Raw genomic sequence first — 18772 nt, 5'->3', positions numbered from 1 at the left:
CCTACCTTCTGAAGCCCAAGCAAGAACAACTTGTGCTCTTCCTCAGTCCATGGAATTCCTGATTTGTCACAAACATCACAGTGAATAATCATCCGATCATTCCAAAGCCAAATCGACAAAGCAAACAACTTTTTTTTTTTTTGCTTTCCTGACTGGCCACGGGATCGATTACTTTCGGAAAATGGTAAACCCATGAAGTTTCTCAACCAAATTACAACAATCATTTTTTCCCTCAAAAAATTTGAAAATGAAAACAACGTGCACCGATTTCCTCTCCTAAACTCGAGTCTCTGGACAATTAATTTCTACAATCCGGAAAGCAAAGTAATGAAACCGATTATAATCGCTAACAGTTCCATCGAGATCCTACGAATCAATCACCGATCGGATCACACAACAAAGATCAGAGATCGTTTCATCTAAGATTGGAGGGGAAAAAAATACCTCGTTTACGCTCGCGATTTCCACCGGAAGAAGAAGAAATCGGGACAGCTTCATCGGCGGAGGCGTAGCCGACGGCGAAATCCGCCTTGTTCTTCCCTTCTCCATCACCATCTCCGCCGCCAATCTTCTTCGGGATCTCCTCCGGTTGCTCATACTCAGACAGATTGTTCAAACTCACACACTTCCTCATCGGATCAACCACAACCCTGACGCCGAACAGCATGATCTCCTTTCTTACTCCGCCGCCGCCGGTCTCCGACGAGCTAGAGCTTCCGGCTGCCATGAGTCCAATAATTACAGTTCTGCCCTTTCACAGAGGGAATCTTTGAACCGTGCAAAATGCAAAGAAGAGAGAAGAAGTATGTGGCGAATGGATGTGAGCTGCTTGTGTGTATTTTTATAAAGCGAGAAACTGCCACGTGATCGATAACGTGTGCAACGTGTCATATACTAATTCGTAGGTTATTTCCTCCGGTGTCACCGAGCTGTGTCTTTATACGTTTCCCGTTGGATAGTTTTATTTTCTGGTTAGAAAAAAAAAAACTCAAGAGTATCATATTTAAATATTTTATTGAAAGAATAAAGATAAAACCTTTTTTCCTCCTTTTCCTACATATATTTTGCCTTTTTTGTATCATTTTTCTATAAAAAAAAATTTAAAGATAATGCGGAAACCCACCATCTTCATTTTCTTTATGTCAAGTAGATTCTCGAGGTTCCTTGGTCTATACAGATTTGTGGGTGGTTGATATTCATCAAGTTGCATGCTTTATCACAATTATAGTTTTCAAATTTTGATTGGGTTTAATGGGGCCCATAAATATGTGAATATAGGTTTCTTTAGTCCAATAGAGTTTTGGGCTTTATGAGCCCAGCCCATGTAGCCCATTAACCTCAAATAAATAAATAAATAAATAAATAAATCTCGTACCATTGGAAACCGATTGAATTGGTTTCTGCTCTCATTTAAACAAGAGTTGTATTGCAGCAAATCGTTATATAATCTTAGTAACTTTATATTATCTTCTCTTCTAACATTTTATATTTATATTTGATTGGATAATATATAGATATATATGTATATATTCTTAGAATATAAAAATACTTAAACATGTACCCTCAGCATTTCAAAGCATTTAAAATTGATATCGTAATTAACCGTCAGCGCTCACGGGGGGAAGACGGCGAAGTCCACGGCGAATAAAAAATAAAAACTGTTCTAGATTCTTCTAGAACTTTTATTTTTTTTTCGCCATACATTGAATAACAAAAAAGTTAATTACTTTTCCTCAGGAATTATTTATGGTAAAAAATATTCAATTACATACATAATAAATCCTTTATAAGTATTTTTCAAATTTTATATCTTTTAATTTAAAAGAAAAAAAAAAGCCGAATTACATGCAAGTCAATATGGTTCCATCATTAATACAGTCTTCTTCAAAACTCAGATAAAATAAAAATATCTAATGGATCCTCCAACTAACCAAAAACGTTTATAAACTATTTCTCCGATTCAAGTTCTAGAGAATATATATATGGATGCATGTTCATGAAAATCATATTATAAACAATTGAATAACAAAGTCATTTTTGTCTGCTAAATCAAAGATGGACCACGCAAAAGGACCAAAAACCAAATTCAAAGTCCACCATACAAATTACCCAAATTGGACCGACTTCTCCACGAACACGTGTACAGTGTCATCGCGTGTGTATTTATACATAAATCTCATCTGCTAAGCCAATATCGAAGAATTTGCGATTCGCCCACGCTAAAAAAAAAACAAAATCCGATATTTTCTGTCTCCGAAGCTTAGTAGGATCATCGTGACCATGGACGGAGGAGCATCATGGGCCGACCAGTGGGACAACGACGGCTCCGGCCGCGGTGGAGGCGGCGCAGGCGGCGGAGCACCGTCGTCGAACACGGCGAAGTACAAAGAGAAGATGGGACAAGGTTTCGAGAAGACAAAAGCCGTGGCTTCTTCAGGGTTCAAGAAGATCAAGCATGGCTCAAGCTTAGGGTTTCGCTGGGTGAAGGACAAGTACCACAAGGCCACACAAAAACATTAAGATTTTAAACCCATCTACATACATTCATATATATATATATATATATGTGTGAATTATTATGCGGTGGTGCAGCTCTCATCTATTGTTTTCTTAATCGATATGTGTGTATTCATTGTTTCAAGCTCTTTAGATCGCCGTGTGTATATTTGTATAAAAACGATTAATTTTGTATTTTTTGTCGCTTTTTTTAATTAAAAAAAACTATTGTTAGGAACTTAAATGAAAGTTAACAAAAATTAAACAGAGGAGATGATCCAATATCTTGGACTTGGAATATGAGAAAGAGGAATTTCTTATTCGACAAAAACAAAGAAAGGAATAAAGTAATACTTTTTTTAAAGTCAAGGAAAAGAAAAGAAGAAGGGTATTTGTAGTGGAGAAGAAAAGAATGGCGTAAAGGTCGAAACTTTTTGCTCCGTTTTCTATAAATCATTATCAAAATTTCAACTAAATCACATAAACCTAAAACTCAAAGCGATATTTCTGTTTGTTTGGCAACATGGATTATACATCAGTGACTCTGCCCACGCATAAACACCCTTTGTACCGCTCGGGCGGATCTAGGGTCGAGTGCAAAGGTTGCTCTAGAGGAGGAGTTTACAATGAGGACGGCTACCGCTGCAAGATGTGTTACGGAGATTTCTTCATGCACAAGGAATGTGCGGAATCCCGACCAGAGATCCCTTCTCATCAGCCCGGCCATCCTCCTCTCCGCCTCGTCTCGGGTATGACTTACAGGAACGAGTGCTCTTTATGCGGTCATGTCATAAAAGGGGATGTCGGCTATCGTTGCTCGGTTTGTGACTTCGAAATGGACATAGGTTGTGCCTTAGACCCGCCATCTCTTGTCATTGAAAACCCTAAGGCCCATCACCACTTTATCTCGCTAGTCCCAGATAAACGAACCTACCAGCCGTGTCATGTTTGTACGGAGTTGGTCAATCCGTACCGGTATTTATGCTTCCAGTGTGGATTATGTTTCCATAGGGATTGTTCCGAGCTCTCGCCGGAGCTGAACCACCCCTCTCACCCTCTTCACCCTCTCACCCTCTTGATGAGTAAACCGCCCGATTATACTGACGGAAAATGTGGCCTGTGCGGGGATGGATTCCCGGATCAACGGCTTTATCATTGTTCCACATGCAAGTTCAATCTGGACATAAAGTGCGCCAAAAATCCTCCCCCGTTTTCTTTTTTAAACCTTAAAACCCATGCTCACAAACTCAACCTCGTGCCGAGACACGTCTCTTTTACCTGCGATGTTTGCGGGGAGAATGGTGATCGAAGTCCTTATTTATGTCTCCAATGCGATTTCATGATCCACATAGAGTGCATAGATTTACCCCGCGTTATAAACATCAACCGCCATGATCACCGTATTTCCTACATTAACCCTCTCGGTGTAACCGAGAATCCGAATCGTGATTGTGGAGTATGTTTCAAAAAGATTGATTGGTCGTACGGGGCATATTCTTGCTCCGTCTGCCGTGATTATACGGTTCATTCGAGATGCGCAACCAGCTATGATGTGTGGGATGGGAGAGAGTTAGAAGGAGAATTCGAAGAAAGTGAAGATATCGAGCCATTCAAGCAGATAGACGAGGATGTAATAAAGCATTTCAGTCATGAAGAACACAATCTTATCCTAAACAAGGAGGGCATTTTTTGTGAGGAAAACATACGCTGCAATGCGTGTATCCGTCCCCTATACACCGATCCGTTCTACCACTGCGATGATTGCGGCTTTTTCCTTCACGAAACATGCGCCAATCTCCCTCGCAAGAAGCGTCACGTGCTATCTAGCGAGCGGTTAACACTGGTGACCGATTCCAAGGATTCCCCGAAAATGTTTTTTTGCACCGCTTGTGGAAAGTGCTCTACTGGTTTTAGGTACGAGGCGAAGCACCATAGAATAGAAGTAGCATGCATTTCATTTTCCGAGCCATTCAAGCATGGTGGTCATTCCTTGATATGCAATAATGAACTCAAGAACTATAATTATCCTTGCGGGGCTTGCGGCAGAGAAGTATTTATCCGTATCCCTGCTAATAGAGCGGTGAATCGTCATCTCGGATGCATTGATACCGCTTGTAACTTCGTGTTGGACTACAAATGCGCGGTTTTGCCAAGAAAGGAGAACCACAAAAACGACGAACATCCCCTTTTCTTGTGCTATGGCGAAAGCGCGGATATCGGCAGATACTGGTGCGAGATTTGCGAGGAAGAAATGAATCCGAAGAATTGGTTCTACTCTTGTGATGAGTGTGGAACCACTTTCCACACGGGATGTGTGGCCGAAGACTTGGCGTCTTTCGCACCGGGGAGCATAGTGACGACGGGAGAGCTCAAGTTTGAAGTGATTCCGAACAGCCATAGCACTCGGCCGCGTTGTAACGTGTGTCGACTCCGTTGCAAATTCCTCGTATTTCTAAAGGTACATGACGACACTGATAGATACATTTGTTCTTCCAGCTGTCTTGCTATATTCTTACGGTCTCATCAAAGGAATTTCTTCGACTTTCTGTATTCTTGAGACATGGTACGATGAGTTTATTGTATTTCATGAGTTGTTTTTATATGTAATGGCTGTGGATGATTATGTACTTTGTATTGTTTTCATTCACACATGACACTTGAATGAAAATTGTATCTATCCAATGAATACGTTAATCTTCAAGATTGAGCTTTCACGTGGAAAGTGATCACCATCTTCCTACATTCCCCATCATAAAGTACAAGTACTTCCAAACAAGTGTTTGGTTGCTGAGAAAAAAAAGAAGGAAAACTTGAGAAAATAGAGAGAAAACAGTCCATGGTCAGGTAATTCAACCGGTGAAACCAAAACGCAAAACGTCTTGTCTTGTCTCGCTCTGAATCTCAAGTTTAGAAAAATAGCTTATAATCAAAACACATGAGTGACTCTCGACCGCAATATTAGTCTGATCTAGGATGTCGGTTTAAAAAAAAAACAGTGAACAGACCATATTACAAAACTGTATTATGTTATATCTAATGAAACGACACGAGTTTCGTATAACTAAACACTAAACAGCAGGACGTGCGAATGTAGGAACGTATGACGGCACGACGTGTACAAGAGAGCTGGCGGCTTTTTTTTTTAAAAGCGCAGCGATTCTGCTCTCTGCCTAGCCTAACTTCGTTTCCTCTGGAAGAAAATATAGAGAGAGAGAAAAAAGAAAACAATGGGAGGAATTCTCTCGTCCTTTCTGGGTGGTGCAGCTTCAGAATCCGAGACTGGATCGGAATCTGATCGAGTCTCGAAGTTCAGTTCCTCGGCTCGGTGGCAGCTTTATTTCAACGAGATCAAGGAATCGTCGAAACTGGTATGTGTTCATCTGGATCCATGTTCAATTTGAACGGAACTAGGGTTTTTTTAAGGGTTATCTGAGATTCAATTGCGTTTTTCTGTGATGGGTTTGAACTGAGGGAAGTTGGTGATTGATTTCACGGCTTCGTGGTGTGGTCCCTGCAAGATGATGGCGCCGGTATTTCAGGGATTGGCTGAGAAGTTCACTGACGTTGAGTTCGTCAAAATCGATGTCGACGAAGTTCCTGTAAGTGTATGATCGGGTGAAATTCTTCGTTTTCTCCCTTGCAGATTCCTGATTTGCGATCTGGGTTCGGATAAAATCCCACAAAGTTTTCAGCTTTCTTGGTCATTTTAGCATGGATGGATCCCTCACGACCCGGATTTCTCGATTTATGTTCTGATTTGTTTGATACAGATTTTGGCGAAAAACTCGTTTCGTTCATAAATTTGTAGATTCTGTTTGTCATATGATAACCTTTCTGCATTCATCAATAAAACCGAAACAACATCATTTGAAGTTTGAAGCAACTCCTTGATCAATGACTATCAATATGCAAACTTAACCATTTTGGCTGTTAAAGAACCAGAATTATATCAAATTCGCATTGTATTTCATGTATCGTATTCGTATGGGGACGAATATGTGCTCAGATGATGATGATGAGTGTTGATCGAGATTGATTTCGTTATCTGTTTCTGCATTTTCGGGTTTCCGGGTGAGAAGAAATAATTAACTCGTGTCGATACGGATGATTCCAGGATGTAGCTCGGGAATTCGGGGTGCAGGCAATGCCGACATTTGTGCTGGTAAAGAGAGGCAGAGAAGTTGATAGGGTCGTCGGAGCCAAGAAGGATGAACTCGAGAGGAAGATTTCACATCACAGGCCCTGATACTTCTGTCACCAGCTAAGTGTGAAAATCCGTATTTGATAAATATAATTTCTCGTATTTGTGTATGCTTTCTTCGATCACGAAACAATCTCTACTGATTTGTTGTCGATGGAAATTTCTATCAACTCGTTTCTACATGACGTTAGATTTCTCCAATAATTTGCCAAGGCATTTAGAATATATGGCTATGAATTCTAAATTTCCAAAATTGGTGGGAAAAGAGGAGCCCTCAGTGCTATTTCCTTCTCCTTACTGAGTGGAGACGTTCAGACATCTGAAGCTTCCACTGTTTCTTGAAGCTCAATGTCTGAATCTCAGGTTGCATCAACAATGTCCTGAGCTCATGGAGTTCTTGATCTTCAAGATTTCAGAAACATTTTCAGATCTTTGGTGACTTGTGATCATGCATTTCTGTAACTATGATTTCGTCGCGAAAGGCCTTGCGAAAGAACGAAACCCTGCATTTCTTTATGCACTTAAGATCGTTCAAGTTGCCTTTGAGGATCTCCAAAACCTATATGACAATCGCAATGAGGATGAAGACAGTCGTTATTCTCGAACAAAGGGCGGTATCTGTTACTTTCGAAACAAGGAATGAGTCGTGAGAGATTTAGGGTTTCCGGAAGAACGAGAGAGTTACCTGACTCATTTGAGGCCTCTGAATCGATGATTGCTGGATACATAGCGAGGCAGCTAAAAGCACGAGCTTCATCTGTCTTGTGTCGTAGGCATTCGCCAGAGATGGATCGATCAGCTCTCTAATTTTATTCTTCTTCATCAAGGGTTTTGCCTGATATCGTCTCAAGATTGAGAAGAACATATATATGTTGAATCTCTAGAGAGAGAAAACCCGAAGAAGAGAACGTGCTCACCCATAGAACAAGACTTTGCCTCGAGTAATCGAGAGCTCGACGTCCAGTGACTAGCTCCAACAAGAGTACACCAAAGGCGAAAACGTCGGTCTTCTCGTCTACTATTCCATAAGTCATGTACTCTGGGGCAAGATATCTGAATCGGAGAAATAGAAGAGTGGGATCTTTTTGTCATCTGTATAACCAAACCCTAAAACCCTAAACCTCAAAACCCTTCGGACAAAATTATGTAAAGGGATGACATAGATCAAGCCTGCATACAAACCCGAATGTGCCTTCGAACTTGGAAACGATATGGTGCGTCCAGTGTTCCGGTAACCATTTCGCAAGCCCGAAATCGCAAATCTGAGCTCAAAAACAAGATTAGAGATTTCGGTATAGCCTTAAAATGATGCAAGATTTTGATAGCACAGACCGAGCGAAAAGGGCATTGTGGATAATGATATATATATACACACCTGAGGCTGAAAGTCTTGTGTGAGAAGAATGTTTGCAGCTTTTATGTCTCTGTGTATGATCCTTCTCTGGCATCCTCTATGAAGATACACCAATCCCTCGGCCGTCCCTAACGCAATCTTGTACCTGACGCCCCAATCGATCTTCTCCCTTGACCCTACCAAAAATCGTTCTTGTTTTCAGAGAATCCGAATTCGAGTAACTGTTATTCTCTATTCCAATTCTCTGATTCTATATGAATCAAAACCGAAAACTGACCATAGAGCATGGAAGCTAAGCTCCCGTGAGGCGACAATTCGAGAACGAGATGCATTCCTCCTTCGATGCCATACCCGAAAAGCTTTGCTACGTTGGGATGGTTCACATGCGCCATCATCCCCATCTCGGACAGAAAATCTACGATGATCTCGTCTGTCGTCCCTCGTGTCAGCCGTTTTATCGCCACGAGCTGCCCGTTCTGCAGTCGTCCCTTGAACACCTCTGCGTAACCGCCTTTTCCGATAAGATTATCTGCACAAAAAGAAGAAACAATGCATACGGTTCAATCATAAATCTACAATCGTGTGTATTGTTATGCAAATTACAGTATCGACATTGTCCCAATCAAGACACTCAAAACACTTGTACGCGTCCAAGATCTTGTTTTCTCGGCTTCTCAGACATGTATAAAGTTATTTCGAACCAAAAGCTCCAAACTTCAGAGAGAGAGAGAGAGACCGACCGAAAGCAAAATTGTCCGTGGCGGATTGAAGCTCGGCGAGGGTGAAGATCCTTCGGGGAGAAACCAGATGAAACCGAGCATCATTGAACACGAAATTACAGTCGAATCCGATGGTTTCCCTCATGCTGCTGCATCTCCTCATAGAATTCTTCAGGGCACTGTTGTTGTTGCTGAAGGGATTCAAATTCGACATCGATTTCTTCGATCGAATCCTCAGAAGCCGAAGGATTTCACGTAACCTCGACGCGCCGTTCTTCGCGCCCTGTTCTTCAAAATCTGGCTTTGACGAGCTCGTCTCGAGTTCTTCCGTTCTGAAGAAGTCGAGAACTGTTGGCAGTGAAGAATCCTGCGCCTTCTTCTCCATTGTCTGAGAATGAGAATGTTCTGAGGAAACAGAGGAAGAGACTTGTACTTAAGCTCGACGCTTCTGTTTTCCTCCCAAAGGAAGTTTTTTACGTTGAAAACTCTTTTTTCCAATATTAATTTGCAAACTTTTACAAAAAAAAACTCAAATTGAAAATCTTTTACGGAAATAAAAAAGGGATTTCAAAAAACAGGAAGAGAGAGAAACTTCGAAAATAAACAGTCTAAAAGGAATATTTAATATATACAAAATAATAAGGGAAAGATTGAGAGAGAAAATCTCAATAATGTATTGTTAGATAAAAATCAAAATCACATGCCCTTCTTCATTTGTTCGTCTGTTTTTTTTTTCCAGAGTGAAAAATATTAGATAAAAATAAAAATAACTAAAATTGATTTAAATATGGAAGAAAATGTAATTAACCTATATAGATCCGAAAACATATGTCGTGCACAATCAAATATTTAAGATATACAAATTCAAAAAAGCTATCACAACTTTTAGTGAAGATTTAACCAAAAAAATGAAGAGAAATATTACATTAGATTAAAATTCTTCTGATTAATTTAAATCAACCATAAAAGGGATATTATATATATATATATATAAATAGAGAAATCTATAACTAGAAAAAAGGTAGAGAATAATCTCACATTCTTCCACAATTTTTTTTTTTTTAAAACGAAATTCATCAAGCCAGCCAAAGAGCGGGAAGATGCAGGAAAAGGGCACGAACCTCTGCGGAACAAATCGAATGGATCCATGGAAGACGACGACCGCATCAGATGCCTAATTAGAACAGCAGAGAGATATCACGTAGAGGCATCCCCTGTAAGTAAAGGTAACTTAGAAGACATATATATATATATGTCATATGTGTGTGTGTGTGTGTGTGTGTAACAGACAAGCTTGTAGCTAATTTGTAGTAAGAGTGTGTGTATGTGTGTGTGTGTATATATATATATATATGGGTTAGGTTTGATTGTTTTAAATTATTCAAATATAATTAACAGGAATTAGTGTATACATTAAAGTTTCTTATTTTCTCTCTTTTTATCAATTATATATATATATATATATTGAGAGAGAGAAAACTGTAAAGTAACATTAAAGTCGCTTGAAACATACTACTGAAAAAGAAAAAGAAAGTGAAATAAAAATTAGAAATGATGGACGATGCCTTGCGGATGGGACAATCTCCGGTGTAAAATAGATTATTGCTTCCTATTACCAAACTAACAATCATTTCAGTTTAATAAAAAGGCTAAGCAAACATCAAAATTATTAATGTGCTCTATAAAATCATTTGATTGTCATTAATTACATTTTTTGCAATTAATCAAGTTTCATGACACTATAATGTTTAAATCATAAAATCCAAAATCCCATGCCACACACGTAATCTTACATTCAAGCAATACATATCGTACATTAGGCATATACATTAATTTTGGTTTAAGGTTCAATTAACTTCATGTCGAATTTGGGTTTGATTCAAATTCGATTTACATCAAAAATTATTTTTTTTTCTAAAGAAATTTTTATACGGAATTCTATTTAGATACTATTAGATATTAAATTTTTATACGGAATGTCCACTTCTAATTTGGTTTTTGTCGCAATTAACTCGACAATATTTATCCATCTTGGTAACCTTTCGTTTTAAAGAAACAGCAACAAAAATAATAATAAAAACAAACAAGGGTTGATATTTATCCATAAAAAAAATCATTTAACTAAAGACTCTTCTTATTACATAAATATCGATATTTCTAAATTCTAACTAATTCTATTATTTCAGTTTGGGTACTAAATTAGAATAATACAATAGTTGAGGTACTAAATTGTCAAATCAACTGTTTAGGTATTTATGCGGATTTTCCACTTTTATTTGAATACGGATTCACTTTGTCTCCTAACTTTCTGATTTCGCACCAACGTAAATGCAACTGTAAATCATTTATTGTTTGCTTAATCACTTCATCAAAAGCTGAAATGATGGTTACAAAAGAAATGATTCTGCCATATCTAATTTCAATTATTTCTTTTTTTTCTTCTGGTATCTTTTGAACATGCAACTATATAATATAGTTTTTAATATATATATATAGCCACAAGGCTACGTTTTACTTTTGAGGGATGTGATTTTTATAGTTTTTTTTTTTAAACTTGGAGATTAGTGATAATTATTTCAGGAATCATTAAAACAAGCCTCCAAATGCACATATAGACACGCTTGACAACAAGTTTTCATGTGAAGTGGCGCTCTCTTCTCTTACCGGATCCAGTCCGACCTCCTTCATCATTTTCTCGATCGGGTTTACAGTTATATATATGTGTATATATTGGTAACCGTTAAGATTCACATCTGAGTGTTACCGTTAAGATTCATCTTCACAACAAATAACACAAGTCACACTTGGAAGCTTGGCTGGCATTCTTCGGGCTCATAGTCGCTCGTAGTTCAGTTTCTCAGACTGCAGAGAAATTCGAATAACACTTTGAGCGAAAACTCTATGCGATAGCAACTAGACCGGTGCGGTAAGAAAACCCGAGTTACCTTGATCAGCATATCTGTCGGTAGCCACGCTGGCGCGGTCGGGATTCCGACCCATCCGACCTATAATCTCGACACCCTTTCAGTACACATAGCTCATATGAACCGGAACAGCTCAGTACAAAATGTCTGAAAAACTTACAAGTGCATACTCCCCCGTCTCGAAAATGCGGATATCCAATACCTGCGTGCGGCGAATGTTTGGCAAAACATATTGTGCTGTGTTTTTATCCGAAATCCCGAATCTTGAATGCAGCAGTTTCATAAAGATTTCAAATCAGTATAGATTATAGATATACCTCTCCGCGATCTTCATAGATGTAATCCAAGCCTTTGTAGTAAGGCGGATGACCGACGGATAGATACTGAGACATCAAGAACAAAGAAATGATGCTCAGAACAGATTGAAGAACAGTTTTGTTTATTGGTGAATAATCAAATGGAAAACTTCAGCATACGTTGACGCTGTTGAGGTACTTCTCCTTGTCCACTCGAACGATCTGTCCCTTCTTCACTGTTCCACATGGAATTCAGACAACTGAGAAATGTATGACACTGAATTCAGACACAGAGAAAACCTTGACTGACTCTTCGTTGTCACCCGCAAAATCTAAGGGAAAACATTTCAGGGAACATTAATTCTCTGCAATTGAGATTCAAAGAGTGGTTTCAGACAACTATCAAGCTCTCTGCATCAATATTCAGACAGGAAAATGAACTTTCAACTACTCTTGAATCTCTGCAATACATAGATTCAAGGAAGAAAACTAACAACAATCAAAATCTCTTGCTGTAGAATGCAAACAGAAACAGAAATCAGAAAGAAAGAAAAAAAGAAACCTTTCAACAGCTATCAAATCTCCCCAAGCGAATTCGAAAAACCCAGAACGAAATCGACCGTATTCTACTTCAGGGTTCCTCCACAAAATCCAAAGAAAGAGATTTCAGACAACAATCAAAGCCTCTGCAGCCCCTTCACTCACCCACGGAAACCAGGAAAAAAGGGGGGATTTCGAACAATGATCGAATCTCTGAAATCGAATTCAAAAGCAAAAGAAAGCAAAGAACCGACTCGAGTAAACCGGTTTCTTCGGAGCTTTGGCGGCAGTGGTGGAAGCTTCACCCTCGGGCTTTGCCTGTGTGGCTGTCTTCTCTTTCTCTGTCTCTGCCTCTGCTTTGACGGTCAATTTGGGCAGGGACCGAAATGCGAGTCTTTTGTAAGGCCTGGGAATTGAAGAAGAGAGGCTCGAGAAAGAAGAAAGATGAGAGAGAGTCGCTGAGAACGCCATGGGAGACAAGTGTTCGTGTGTTTCTGTTCTGAGATTTTTCTGGATAAGACGAAGGTAATTCCCGCGGTCTTCTCCAACGTCTGAATTGAGCCAATCAGAAGGCGACATGTAATTATTCAATTATTATTTGAAAATCTTTTTCTTTTGGTGAAAAATTAAAACAAATCAATGGGTATTACAAAAAATACTTATATTTCACCAATAATATCAATTTTTTTATTAAAAAAACGTCTTATTTGATAACAAAGGATGTGTTGGATAAATTACAAAACCATGTCTTAGTACTAAAAGGGTAAAAATGATATATCCTCGGTTCCCTTTTCTTACCACAAACTCCATCACGTTTTTATATTTAATCCTTTTTATATTTTTATTCTTCGGTTAAAAAAAATTAAAATTTTGAAGAAAAAAAAGGTGCGAGTTTATATGATAATATCCTCCTAAAATTTACAAACTCCAACTTTGTTACATGTTTTTAGGGTTTGAACAAAAACACCAAAAGATTGTTGTTAGCATATAGAACGATGTAAGATGATATAAAATCTTCAAGAACCATTCATGCTCGCAACGGCTAAGAACAAAAATTATCGTCATCGTTGACATAACGCTTCAAAACATGCATTCAGACTATTGACAGAAAGTTAGATAACATCTTCCTCATATACATATACATATATATATATATATATGTATATGTATATATGTGTGTCTTCAACCAAGAACCACGGGTTCTGAATTTAATGGCGAAGCAGCAGATGGATCAGACATTTCATGTTCGACGTTGGCTGTCCCTTTGACGATAGATTCTTTCAATCGCTTCACATCAGATAACTTCACCGGTTTCACCAGGAAATCCTCCGCTCCTTCCTCCAGACATCTGACAAATGCAAAACAAAAAAGATTTTTTTTGGTAATGAAAATCTCACCCACAGTCACAGTTCCGCCATGGATTTACAGACAGATCTCGAACTCACCTTACGATCCGAGGTAGTATGTTCTCCGACGACATTATCACCACCGGTATTTCCTTCAACTCCGATGATTCCTGAGAAAATTTTCACACAGATTTCTTCCTCTGTAAATGCTGAATAATGCTTTTTTTTCTCTTCATTTTACGACATTTCCGACAAAAAAAGTTTTTACCTTGATTTTCTTGAGAAGTTCATACCCGGTTATCCCCGGCATCGAGTAATCAGTCATTATCAAGTTCACCTTCAAATCCTGCACTCAAACACGACGCAAATCAATGAAACTAAAAAAACCCATATGTTTTCTAATAAGTTTCAACAGCTCACAAAAAAAGAGAGAGATTTCTTGGTAACCAAAGGGAGAGAGATGTGGTCTATGATTTTCCCTGGAAAAACTTTCCAGGTAGCCAAACAGAAGTTTCCCATGATAATGAGAGGTGTTCAAGTTCAAGCCTCTCTCTCTCCACCATTTCGTTCTTCCAAATCATCAAATGCAATATCGGTTTCTTGTTTTTACCCATCAAAATTTTCTCAGTAGCCAAACAGATTTCAAGAACCGGAAAAAAACAGTATCGTACCATAAGATCAGCAGCTCCATTCTCTCCGTCTAATCCAAGGTATTGCAGAGCCCTAGTCCCACTCTCCACAGCCGTCACTGCAAATTCAAAACAAAAAATCAATTCCAAGAACCAAACCCAGTTCATAAAATAGACAACAAAGTCAGAAACAATTAAAAACTTCAATTCGTTCGGTTACCTTTACAAGCTGAAATCCGAAGCAACCTCTCAATGACTTTCCGATCTACGAAACTATCATCGACGGCGAGGACGTGTAACTCCGGCGAAGAAACCGGCGAATCTCCGCCGGAGACCTCCGTCTGCTTCTCCACCATCATAACCTCGCCGACTGCCATGGATACGCTCTCTGAGGGAGGGAGCTCAAAAGCAAAAGGGTTTCTCGTAGGACAGAAGGTTTCGTCAAGGGAAGTCGAGAAGTTAGGTCAATGGGCATAAATATGATAGAGAAAGAGAAAGGAAAAAGTGGGGATTAAAGAGATTGGGAAGATCGGATCTTGTTTGTTAAGATCTTGGGGGGAAGATCTATGTGATCAGTGACATGACTTTTGCGATGTCTGTTTGTCAGAAACTTAAATACTCTTTCGTCAAATCTTCCGACCGAATCTCTCGGATTTTATAATCTTTTGTCAGTGTCTAATGCGATTGTTACAAATCTTTGACATGGAATTTTCCTTCGTTTTAGTACATGAGCGGTCAGATAAAGTTTTCAGAGATTTTGCTCGAATCCACCAAAATAACCCCCTTTGACAAGTATTTTTTTTTTCCAAATCTTATAATCCTTTATTTTCTAATATCTTTCTTTGTTATCGAAAAATTAAAAAAATACTTCTATTTCAATGTAAATATCTGTTTAAAGATTATTTTTTGTTTCTAAATAACTACCATTTTAAATTTCTATATGATTTTTAATAAAAAAATTAATTTTATCTTTAATTAAAAATATCAAATTTTAATAGAATATTGATTTGTATATCATTATAAGAGATATATGACTTTTTTAAATTTTTTAAAAAACTGTGAAAAAAATCTAAAACGATATTTATATTAAAACGGACGGAGTATATTTTCTAAAATATATATTTATAATAATCCTGGTATTGAAGAGAAAACTTTAAAAATTTGTTTTACAATTTACAGATTAAGTTTCTTTTTTTCATGCATAGGTCCCAAAAACAATGAATTCTAGTGACCAAATCTATTTTTCTTTTAAAACCGAGTCACTCTCGAGAGATATCAGCCATGTTTTTATAATTTTAATATTCATATTTTAAAAGTATAGTTATTGTATAAAAAAAGACAATTTGTTTGTATGGACCATGATCAGTATCTCTTTTATATATATATATATATATATATATAGTGCCAAAAGGATCCTTAGACAAAGATGTATTGCCAACTCAAACATAACCCACGAGTTCCGACCGAAAATCCAGCCTGTCCTATGATAAACGTAAGACCAAATCTCCTACGAAGATATAACGCAGACATAATTTGTGTCAGAAATAAATAAAAGAATAATAATAATAATTTACTGAAAAAAGACAGTAAAAATGATAAAAACAAGCGCCTCTTACCTTCAAAATATCGGTTACAACATGTGAAATTGCTTTTCAAGTGATTCTAACGCCAACAACAAAAAAGCACTGAATCCGACAAAATGGTACATTTGCATGGTAATATGACGACATTCATCACAAAATGATCTCATCTTGAACGCTGACGTTCAGCGTCTTGTTGGGAAGAACAATGCTGCTGGTTACAACTACCTCGTCTTCAACCGCCACTGATTCTCCTGAGGAAAAAAAAACCGAATGCCGGTAGTTAGTACAAAACCGACGATGAATAACGTAAAAACACGAAGCAAAACAAAGGAGATACCGAGAATTGTGACCCCGAGTTTGGAACTGTAGTGTCCTTCGGCCTGTGAACAAGCAAGCAGACAGAACATTATCAAGTTCTTTAAGTTTTGGTTGGATGGAGAGAAGATGAACAGAAGAGGGGGGAGGGGCATGCCTGGACACGGGACCATCTTCCGAGTGAAGATTTCCACCCGACGATTGCGTTTGTCACGACAGCGTTTTCCTGGGAAAAAAAAGTAAGCCGCAAAAGAGTCGAAACTCCTGCAAACTTTTACCTCTGAATCTATAAAATATATAAGAGAATGCATACCATGATATCGACATCGTCAAGTATGATACAGTTGATAAGCCTTACACCTGGTCCGATACGGGCATTCGCAGAGATCGAAACGTTTGGACCGATCTGTTAATATACAACATTAACTTTCTCAAGCGGTAAAACGGGAAGAACTTGCATTCGGCCACACCCACAAACCAATGCCTCAGAAATAAATTTACCTTTGCAGTTGGGTGTACTTTTGCAGAGGGATGAATATAAACATCGCCAATAACTGTCGCGCTCCTTGTTCCATCCCCACTAGCCAGCAGATGAGGAGATGTCAACCGAAATCGAGAAAGATAAAGACCCGAACACTTGAGCGACATTCTGCCTCAAATCAACGCATAACACCGAAAAAATGAGTCAACAGAGCCATTTTCTATCCTTTTTTTTTCAGCATAAAAAATGTTTTCGGGGTGGGACATACCCGGGAGATTTGATTTGCTCCCAGAAATCCATGGTCTCGTATGTGTATAGCTGCTTCTTCCCAGCAAGAGGTGAGAGTATATCCTGATCCAGTCTCACAAAATCGGTCGGGATCCTATTTTAAGGAAAACAGAGATGTTAAAGACAGTGAAATCTCGCAAGCGATGAAATGAATAAATGAGATGCTGACGAACCTTGTGGCTGGTTGAAGGGCTTCAAAGCTCGACACACGTCGTAGTGTTACTACATGTAACAAAGAAACAAAAATGGAGAAGAATCCTCAAAGATGAATGGCTAGAAACGAAAAAACAAAGCTCTGAGTCTGCCTTTGTCTTTACATACAAACCACATATAAGACCTATGTTAAGGCTTACCTCTGTCTTTTCTTTGAGAGGAAACATCCTGTATGGCTGTAAAAATTTCAGGAGTAAATACATAAACACCGCAGTTTATACGGTCACTGACCTGCATTCCAACTTAGCATTAGGGCCAAAAAACAATGATGAAGAGAAAAGTGCTATTAATTCAGTAGTCTCAACGATGTACATACAAAAGTCTCGGGTTTCTCAGTGTAATGCAGCAGTTCATTAGTAACTGGATCAGCTACCAGCTCCCCGAATTGGCTGGCTGACTCGGGAGAAACCTAGAAACAACATTAGGTCAAACATATTTAGAAGCAACTTAACCAGGCACCAGAAACAAAAAGTCAGACTAATGTCTTATCAAAAACCTTTATCACAAGAAGAGTTCCCATTCCTCCATACCCCTTGTGAGCCTCTGTGAAAAAAAAAAAGCAGTAAGGACCACCCAAACCACGAATATTAACGAAAAAAAGACACTAACAGATTCATGTCTGTTATTATATTCAGCAAATAATGAGTGTATAGATATGCACATGAAACCTGAGTTTTCATATATAAATCCTATTGTATCGATCTTTAAAAGCCATTTCCATAAGATATCATAAGAATATTAAATCCAAATTATTGGATTCAAGGGATTGAATCTACAAGATATACCGAGCATTTCTGCCAACGGGAAACTGCAGCAGACATCACAGTTAAGCAGGAAGATGTGAGACTGCAGAGAAACAGAATGAATGTCAAAATATGATACCACAGGCAACAGTAATGCTGCAATAAGGAAACAGGACACAACTCAGATGCATCAAAGACTCACCGGGTTCTCCTCCATTATCAAATCTCTAAAGTGATACAACCCACCGGCTGAACCATGAGGTTTGTCTTCTCGCAAATATCTAATATACACATCATCAGCAATGCAGAAGCCAACCATGTAGATTGAAAGCTTAGAGCAAACAGAGGAACCAGCAATGTCAGGAATGGGGAAAAAGAGGAGAGCTTTTACTTTACCGAACGGGAATTTTGAGTTCATTTGAAATGGCAGATACATAGAGGGCAAATTCCCTTTCCTCATAGAAGCCAACAAGGAATATCTGAGCTAAATTTGGAATCTACAACCAGAGAGAAGCCATAGTCAATCAGAGTGCAAACACGGGGAATTTCTCGACATGAATCCAAAGACAAATACCCTTTTGCAGGCAGAAATTGGATGATGCACCATTGGCTGGGCAGCAAGAGGGGAGAGCGGCTTTGGGAAT

The 18772-nt window shown here is 38.6% G+C and overlaps 8 protein-coding genes across 10 annotated transcripts in view; 3 read left to right on the top strand and 5 right to left on the bottom strand.

Moving 5' to 3' along the window:
* The window catches only part of LOC104813861 (transcription factor MYB1R1-like), a 2382-nt gene extending 1556 nt beyond the window's left edge, over positions 1–826 (bottom strand). Inside the window, exons 1-2 of the mRNA XM_010541644.2 lie at positions 445–826; positions 5–58 (exon numbers count right to left, since the gene is read on the bottom strand). Of these exons, the coding sequence (XP_010539946.1) occupies positions 5–58; positions 445–727 (337 nt within the window). The 5' untranslated portion in view covers positions 728–826. The remainder of the gene's footprint in view (positions 1–4; positions 59–444) is intronic.
* Positions 827–2170: 1344 nt separating this feature from the next.
* Positions 2171–2694, top strand: LOC109116673. The gene has a single exon (XM_019202544.1). It carries the CDS (start codon positions 2281–2283, stop codon positions 2518–2520), a length of 240 nt encoding a protein of 79 aa, XP_019058089.1. The 5' UTR covers positions 2171–2280; the 3' UTR covers positions 2521–2694.
* Positions 2695–3000: 306 nt separating this feature from the next.
* On the top strand, positions 3001–5164 carry LOC104813860. The gene has a single exon (XM_010541642.1). The coding sequence runs from the start codon at positions 3020–3022 to the stop codon at positions 5051–5053; it is 2034 nt and encodes a 677-aa protein (XP_010539944.1). The 5' UTR covers positions 3001–3019; the 3' UTR covers positions 5054–5164.
* A 507-nt stretch (positions 5165–5671) lies between these two features.
* On the top strand, positions 5672–6893 carry LOC104813857 (thioredoxin H2-like). Of its 2 annotated transcripts, none has more exons than XM_010541640.2 (3): positions 5672–5864; positions 6015–6095; positions 6611–6893. In XM_010541640.2, exons 1-3 carry the CDS (start codon positions 5724–5726, stop codon positions 6740–6742), a joined length of 354 nt encoding a protein of 117 aa, XP_010539942.1. In that variant the 5' UTR covers positions 5672–5723; the 3' UTR covers positions 6743–6893. The 2 variants fall into 2 exon arrangements, with proteins under 2 accessions (XP_010539942.1, XP_010539941.1); XM_010541639.1 differs by having other exon boundaries at positions 5673–5864; positions 5973–6095.
* LOC104813859 (receptor-like cytosolic serine/threonine-protein kinase RBK2) lies at positions 6823–10061 on the bottom strand. The gene is made up of 8 exons (XM_010541641.1): positions 9892–10061; positions 8792–9175; positions 8329–8580; positions 8073–8227; positions 7880–7959; positions 7615–7750; positions 7383–7532; positions 6823–7256 (listed from the first exon to the last, which is right to left on the bottom strand). Exons 1-8 carry the CDS (start codon positions 9935–9937, stop codon positions 7122–7124), a joined length of 1338 nt encoding a protein of 445 aa, XP_010539943.1. The 5' UTR covers positions 9938–10061; the 3' UTR covers positions 6823–7121.
* Positions 10062–11338: 1277 nt separating this feature from the next.
* LOC104813856 (NAD(P)H-quinone oxidoreductase subunit O, chloroplastic) lies at positions 11339–13044 on the bottom strand. The gene is made up of 6 exons (XM_010541638.2): positions 12785–13044; positions 12171–12226; positions 12012–12077; positions 11855–11896; positions 11716–11775; positions 11339–11632 (listed from the first exon to the last, which is right to left on the bottom strand). Exons 1-6 carry the CDS (start codon positions 12999–13001, stop codon positions 11603–11605), a joined length of 471 nt encoding a protein of 156 aa, XP_010539940.1. The 5' UTR covers positions 13002–13044; the 3' UTR covers positions 11339–11602.
* Positions 13045–13528: 484 nt separating this feature from the next.
* On the bottom strand, positions 13529–15074 carry LOC104813855 (two-component response regulator ARR7). The gene is made up of 5 exons (XM_010541637.2): positions 14726–15074; positions 14548–14624; positions 14145–14222; positions 13976–14046; positions 13529–13878 (listed from the first exon to the last, which is right to left on the bottom strand). The coding sequence occupies exons 1-5, from the start codon at positions 14880–14882 to the stop codon at positions 13713–13715; spliced, it is 549 nt and encodes a 182-aa protein (XP_010539939.1). The 5' UTR covers positions 14883–15074; the 3' UTR covers positions 13529–13712.
* Positions 15075–15926: 852 nt separating this feature from the next.
* Positions 15927–18772, bottom strand: part of LOC104813854 (mannose-1-phosphate guanyltransferase alpha) — a 4153-nt gene continuing 1307 nt past the window's right edge. Inside the window, exons 3-17 of one of the 2 annotated variants that reach the window (XR_771833.2) lie at positions 18703–18765; positions 18525–18625; positions 18331–18409; positions 18171–18231; positions 17882–17928; positions 17702–17794; positions 17526–17616; positions 17346–17394; positions 17153–17266; positions 16905–17052; positions 16717–16809; positions 16561–16629; positions 16426–16468; positions 16122–16339; positions 15927–16012 (exon numbers count right to left, since the gene is read on the bottom strand). Coding sequence is in view for 1 of the 2 variants with exons in the window: in XM_010541636.2 (XP_010539938.1) it covers positions 16239–16339; positions 16426–16468; positions 16561–16629; positions 16717–16809; positions 16905–17052; positions 17153–17266; positions 17346–17394; positions 17526–17616; positions 17702–17794; positions 17882–17928; positions 18171–18231; positions 18331–18409; positions 18525–18625; positions 18703–18765 (1152 nt within the window). In the remaining variant the exon portion in view is untranslated. Of the gene's footprint in view, positions 16013–16092; positions 16340–16425; positions 16469–16560; positions 16630–16716; positions 16810–16904; positions 17053–17152; positions 17267–17345; positions 17395–17525; positions 17617–17701; positions 17795–17881; positions 17929–18170; positions 18232–18330; positions 18410–18524; positions 18626–18702; positions 18766–18772 lie in introns of those variants that run through there. The other variant, XM_010541636.2, reaches the window with a different exon arrangement.

The sequence above is a fragment of the Tarenaya hassleriana genome, unplaced genomic scaffold (assembly GCF_000463585.1).
Source record: "Tarenaya hassleriana unplaced genomic scaffold, ASM46358v1 Cleome20, whole genome shotgun sequence".
NCBI classification, from domain to species: Eukaryota; Viridiplantae; Streptophyta; class Magnoliopsida; order Brassicales; family Cleomaceae; genus Tarenaya; species Tarenaya hassleriana.
Note: the sequence above shows the minus strand (reverse complement) of the source record. Positions and strands in the feature narration are given on the sequence as shown.